The sequence below is a fragment of the Belonocnema kinseyi genome, chromosome 7 (genome assembly GCF_010883055.1).
Source record: "Belonocnema kinseyi isolate 2016_QV_RU_SX_M_011 chromosome 7, B_treatae_v1, whole genome shotgun sequence".
Classification (NCBI taxonomy): domain Eukaryota; kingdom Metazoa; phylum Arthropoda; class Insecta; order Hymenoptera; family Cynipidae; genus Belonocnema; species Belonocnema kinseyi.
Window position 1 is genome coordinate 146400865 of NC_046663.1, and position 6489 is coordinate 146407353.

General features: G+C 30.3%; 1 protein-coding gene across 2 annotated transcripts in view; it reads left to right on the forward strand.

Moving 5' to 3' along the window:
• Nucleotides 1-2436: 2436 nt before the first annotated feature.
• The window catches only part of LOC117176944 (tyrosine-protein kinase-like otk), a 329105-nt gene continuing 325052 nt past the window's right edge, over nt 2437-6489 (forward strand). For both annotated transcript variants that reach the window (XM_033367348.1, XM_033367349.1), the window contains exon 1: nt 2437-2681. In XM_033367348.1, coding sequence (XP_033223239.1) covers nt 2645-2681 — 37 coding nt within the window. In that variant the 5' untranslated portion in view covers nt 2437-2644. The remainder of the gene's footprint in view (nt 2682-6489) is intronic.

The following is a 6489-nucleotide window of genomic DNA, read 5'->3' on the forward strand; positions in this document are numbered from 1 at the left end:
CGTAGATAAATTTTCAAACAAAGAAATGAATATTCAACCAAAAATATTATTTTTTAAGAGAGCGTTTAAGTATTCAATCAAGTAGTTGAATTTTCAATGAAAATATATGAATTTAAAAAAAAAAAGAAAAATCGAAAAGTCAAATTATCATTGAAAATATTAGTTTTTAATTCAAAAAACAAATTTCAACCGAAAAATTAATTGTTTCAACAAAAAGATGAATTTTTAACTGAACTAATGAAGTTTCAACACAAAAACTGAATTTTTCATAAAATAGTTTAAACTTCAACAAAGTATAGTGAAATTTTCAACCAAGAAGATTAATTTCATACCAAAAAGGTATTTTTTAAACAAATTGGTTCAAACATTCAACCTAGCAGTTGAATTTTAAACCAAATAAGATGAATTTTCAATACAAAATTTAATAGTTGGTATTGAAAATAATGAAAATTTTTAATTTAAATATACCAACTACTAAATTGTTTAAATTGTAAATTGATCTTTTTTGGTTTACAATTCTTGGTTGAAAATTTCACTATACTTTGCTGAAGATTAAGCAATCGCGTCTGAATGTGCTCGTATAGGGCTGAAGGTCGGAGCGCGGTCACAAAAAATCAATAACTTTTAAACTACTTCAAAATACAAACTTTTTTGACCGAAATTTTCGGAAGAGATTGTAGAATCTATTGCCACGTGAAAGAATTTTTTACAGGCGGAGAAGTTTTATTAATTTTTAATTGCTTAAAACAAACGATCATTTAAACAATAAAAAAAAGTTTTTTACCGCAACGAAAATATTTCTAGCGTAAAGTATACTTCGTAACAAAAATTTGCATAGCTATATTATTGAATTTCGATGAACCGTTCGCTAGTCGAAAATGAGCTATGGTAATGGACGGGTGCTTTAAAATATATTTTTATGAAAAGAATGTGCAAAATAATGGAATGTTTGCTTGCTTTAGGATTGATATTTTACATTAATTGTTTGCAAGTAACATATTTCTTTTAAATCATTTACCATAGCCGTTTTCAAAATTCATATATAATAAGACATATTAAGAAGTAATGATAAAATTATTTCCTGCTTTTAATAAAAAATGTGTCTATCAAATCAAACAGCAGACAATTTACAAATTTGGTATAAGCGCGGTAAAAGCATAACACTCCTAACCTAAAAATAAATGCTTACGTCTGAGTACATTTATAGAGAAAATTTCAATCCCTTTGAATAAAAAAAAAATAGTTAAAGCTTAAAGATTATTTGAATTTATTAACAGTTTTTATTTAATCATTTTGTCAAAATAAATTTATAAATAGATACGACCCTACCGAAAAGAATCGTTGAGTATATACTAAAAGTTCTTTAGGTTGAAGAATCTCAGAGAAATTCTCCGCAGGCACTCAGGTAGATATTTTTAAAGGTCCAGGAAGCTCGTTTAAATGGTCTGAAGGCTTTAAAATATCCTTTCCGAAATTGAAATAAGAATACGATCATAAATAACAAGCAGAGAGGCTATCTCAATAGAGTAGCCGATAGTCAAGGGTCCTTTGTTAAGCTTTCGGATTAAAATTTAGAAGTAGATTTTTTTAAATTTCATACTTAACAGCCTAAAACATAATAATTCGGAATCTACGGGTTTCGATGACTTTAGATATCTAACTTTTTTTTTGCTTAAAATTGGAATTAATAGAACGTTCTTCGTAAATGGAACGAGATACGCCAAAAAAGACAACATTTTTGAATTCAAATAGAAAATTGTATATCAGTATATAAGTTATAATTATAAATAAGTATAATGAGAAAATTCATCAAATAAAAAAAAGTGTTAATAATTTGAAGAGAAATTTAAAAAGGAAGAGCGGATTAGCCACGACCAACTACTGTAAATAACTCTGCCCGCCCGGTACGTGACGAATACAAAAGGAACATTATATTACCGTCGCACCACTCTTAAAAGGACCACTAAAAGGATCTTGAAAAGGACCCAAATCTCTCAAACTATCTCCGAGACTATTTTGTTTCAAATCGACTTTGTTTATAGACTCAAATGGGCCAAGCTATTTCGCTAATGAAAACTCAGAGATTTCTTTCGTTAGGGGACATTCTAATATTTCACGTATCAATCACTGATATTATCGTAAGTGCAGTTACATACATAAAAAGCTAAAAATGTCAACTTTTTTTTGCTCCAATAGAAAATCTTACGTTTAATTAGTTTAAATATACATCTTTTACTGAACATTATGTTTATTCTTCTCAGCAAAACTTGAAACGCCTTTTTACGTCCTGCATACAATTTCAGAAACTATAGATACGACGTTTGAATTTGTGACGGCAGTATAAGAGAGCAAATGCGTCCCTACTTTATCAACTGCCGTTTTAGAAAGGTGAATGGTTCCTTTGCGATCAGTTGAACAGGTACTGTAACTCAGCTGCTCTCCTATGGAGGTCGTTTTTCTCAGCTTGGTAGTATCCTTAGCTTCACAGTGCGGCGCGTCACTTCGCTCGATACGGTATGTGTATGTCGCCTATAGTATAATGTTTGTTAGTGACAAATATGATAGAATCCCAGAGTTTCCTGGAAAAGTGAATTTGAATTAGTGAAGTGTTATTGGAAAGCTGCTTATTTTCCGTAAGAAAGCCATGTATTCCTCCCTCATTTTGACATTAATTTTTTCATGTAAGTATATACCATTTGATTCTCAATATATCACACGACACACTTGATGGAAAATCATTTTTTTACCACCCAAAAAGGGATGATTCATGATAGTAGAATATACATACTATATTTCGGGACTTATTTCACTCTGATAAATTTTTATTAATAAAATAAAAAAGCAGTCCATATTTATTTTATTTTTGTTGATTGTTGTTTATTAAATTACATCATCTGTAATTGAATGAAATTAGTTACTGTTTATTTAAAGGTTGCGGCCAGCGGCTCGTGCAAAATCTAATGTGCCCCGAGCTTTAAGGAAAGGGGCACGGTCAAAGTAATAAATGAGAAGTAAGATTTCCGTTCATAAAGCAATTTTACGCAAGTCGGGGAACTTCACAAGAAAAAAAGTCACACTAGTAATCGTGGACATAAAAATACTAGTGATATTCCTAAGGGAAATTCGTATCCGAAGTGTAAATAAAAATCATGGTAAAATTACCCTGTCTATTGTTGAAACTTACACTGACTCAAGAAAATTACACTTTTTTTGTAATTATACATTTATTTCTAGGCAAAATTTACACACCGCAAGTGAATTATCCTTATAAATCACTGGTATGTTGATTTCCTATATTTTAGGGTAAATTATAACTTCAGATTTTTAACAGTTGTAGGGCCTTTTTAACAGGCCCTACATACACGCATGGCGGTCGTCGCTTCTTCGTGGAGGAGTGTCCTTACCCTTTTTTTTACACGCAGTTTCTTCATTTCGCTTCCTTGGTCACAGTTTAATATTTATTACTTTCCTTGGGTTTCTGCTATAACGGTAGGATCCTATAGATACGTATAGAATACGTACGAATAGATACGTATAGAATATCCGGAAACTTACACGGTATTTGTATCTTTTTTTATCTGGTTCTATTTGACAATTCGCCGGTTCATAATATTTATTGGATATGTCTATGTATCCGTACCTATATGGAATTTTTTCGATCCGCGTATTACCCTGCTCTGTTCTTTCTCGCGTTGTATCCGGAAAATTACACGGCATTTGTGTCCTAATTTTAACCAGCAATTGACCGGTGTATAATATTTAGTCGATCTGTTTTTGTATCCGTCTATACGGCACTTTTTTGATCCGCATATTACCCTGCTCGGTTCTTTTTGGGCTCTATCCGGAAAATTATATGGTATTTGTGCCTTACCTTTTATTCTCTTCTATTTGACAATTCACCGGTCCATAATATTTAGTCGGTATGTTTTTTATCTGTGTCTATACGAAATTTTTTCGATCCGCATATTACTCTGCTCGGTTCTTTGTCGGGTTCTGTCCGGAAACTAACACGGTATTTATGTCCTACCTTTTATCCTGTTCTATCTGGCAATTGACCAGTCCATAATATTTATTCAATCTGTTTTCCTATCTGTGTCTATACGAAATATTTTCGATCCGCATATTACCCTACTCGATTCTTTCTCAGGTTCTACTCGGAAACTTATATAGTATTTGTGTCCTGCTTTTCGTCTGGTTCTATTTGGCAGTTGAACGGTGCATATAATTTTTTCTCGATCTTTTTTTCTATTCGTATCTATGCTGATATTTTGTTGGTCTCTAAATTTCCCTATTCGGCTTTTTGTCGGGTTCTATTAGGATGTTTATACGGTTTCATAAATTTGGCTTATCTAGTTTTCTTATCTGACTCTATGTGGAATATTTACGCTACCCATATTTCATTATGCGGCATTTTATCCGGCTCTCCGGATTTTTCTACGGAAAAAAGTTATTTCTTAACTGATTCTTATATAATCTTAACTTTTTATAGTTGTTAAGTAAAAAATTCGCTAATACGGTACCTTCTACATATAATTGCATGCTTAAACGCTTTAAAAAATCGCATTTGCTGACGATTCGAACGCTACCTAAATTACCATAACTTGTACTCTACCGTATGTTCTAACTCTATTCGCTATCGATGCACTTAGTTCTTGGTTGCAAAGTTTCGGCGATGATAATAAGGAGTAGTTCTAAGAAAAATTTAGAATTTTCAGGAGACTTTAATACAAAAATGTATTTTAAAAAATTTTTAAATTAAATTTCACTTATTTTAAAACTGGCTCTATATTCTTTTTTCTTTTAATATTTCAAACTTTTCAAATGATTGTTTATTACTATCTTTATTTACATCAATGTCTAATAGTTGCGGTTCTTTCGGAAACTTTTACCTTTCTGTTCTTTTTTCACTTATTATACCATTTAACCGTATCCCTTTCACTTAGTGTGGGAACAATGAATGGAAGTTTACAAAACAGATATTTCAAATATACTTCAAATTTTTTACACCGATTATATTGAGTACAACTGTTCCTTGAATAAGTTAGTGAGAGACTTCGGTGAGGTATCAGGAATGTCAGAAATGTCTGCAAACTTGTTTCTGCACCTTTTGTATTTTATACCTGTTTATTTTCACGGTGCGACTGCAGATGGAAAATTAAAAGTGGTCAATGATGTAGCAGAACTAGGTTTAAAGTTTATATCTGACTTTAATTGTCTTCTTACCATAGAGATGAAATTCAGAAACAATATTTTCTACAAGTTGTAATAAAGTACGGAAGAAATTTCCTGACTGCAGTGTCTACCTTGTCCCGTGAAATGCTAAATCAATTAATTATTTGTTTCAGGTCTTTTTAATATATATATATATATGCATGCCTATTAGAGCGGTCCTAAAATGCATGGCAAAATGTTTTGCATGCTAGAGGGCAACGACCCCTCCCCCATTTTATTCCAAATCCGAAAAAATAAATCGCTTAATTTTTTTATTTTTACAGGTGACGGGAAAGTATGGAGGCCTGTATAGAATTATCCAACGAAGAATTTCATCTATCAGACATATGGGTTTGACACCCCTAACACACCCCCACGAGTGACTGAAAACTACCTTTTGAACACCGTATTCTCGTATTTTTTTACTTAAAATGATTAATATTATTCTAGTGGATATATTTATTATCATTGGTTAATTCATTTCCAACTATTTAAAAAAATGGAATTTGTTTAAATAATTTTTTTTTCTAGAAAATTCGTTTCCCCCCTAAAAATTATAACTTATTCTTGTAGAATATCTATTAACATTGGTTAATTAATGTTTTATTATTTAAACAAATGAGATTTGTTTAAACAATTTTTTTGAAATTTCGTTTTCTTTCTTAAAAATGATTACTATGGGTCTAGTGGAATATTTAGTTACATGAGTTCATTAATTTTATTTTTAAAAAAATTTTTAATAAAAATTATTACTTAAATATTACTGATAAATTATTTATTATTAAATTAATCATTAACTAGTTATTAATTATTACTCATAAATTATTCACTAGGCCAACAGTAATATTTTTTATTTTAAAAAAATCGAAAAAAATTATGTAAACATATTCCTTTTGCTTAAATAATTGAAAAGGAAGGACCTAATGTTAATAAATATTTCACTAGACCAATAGTTATCATTTTTAGGGAAAACGAATTTAAAAAAATTATTTAAACAAATTTCATTTGTTCAAACAATTAAAAATTAATGAACCAATGTTATTAAAAATTCCACTAGACTAACAGTAATAATTTTAAGGGGAAATTTTTTTAACGAATTCCATTTGTTTATATAATTAAAAATGAATTAACCAATGATAATAAATATTCCATTAGACCAATATTAATAATTTGAAGTAAAAAAGGACAGAATAAAGTGCTCAAAATGTTGATTTCATGAAGAATTGAAATGTTTGGTTTGAAGGGTAGTTTTCAGGTACTCATGGGGGTGCGTAAGGG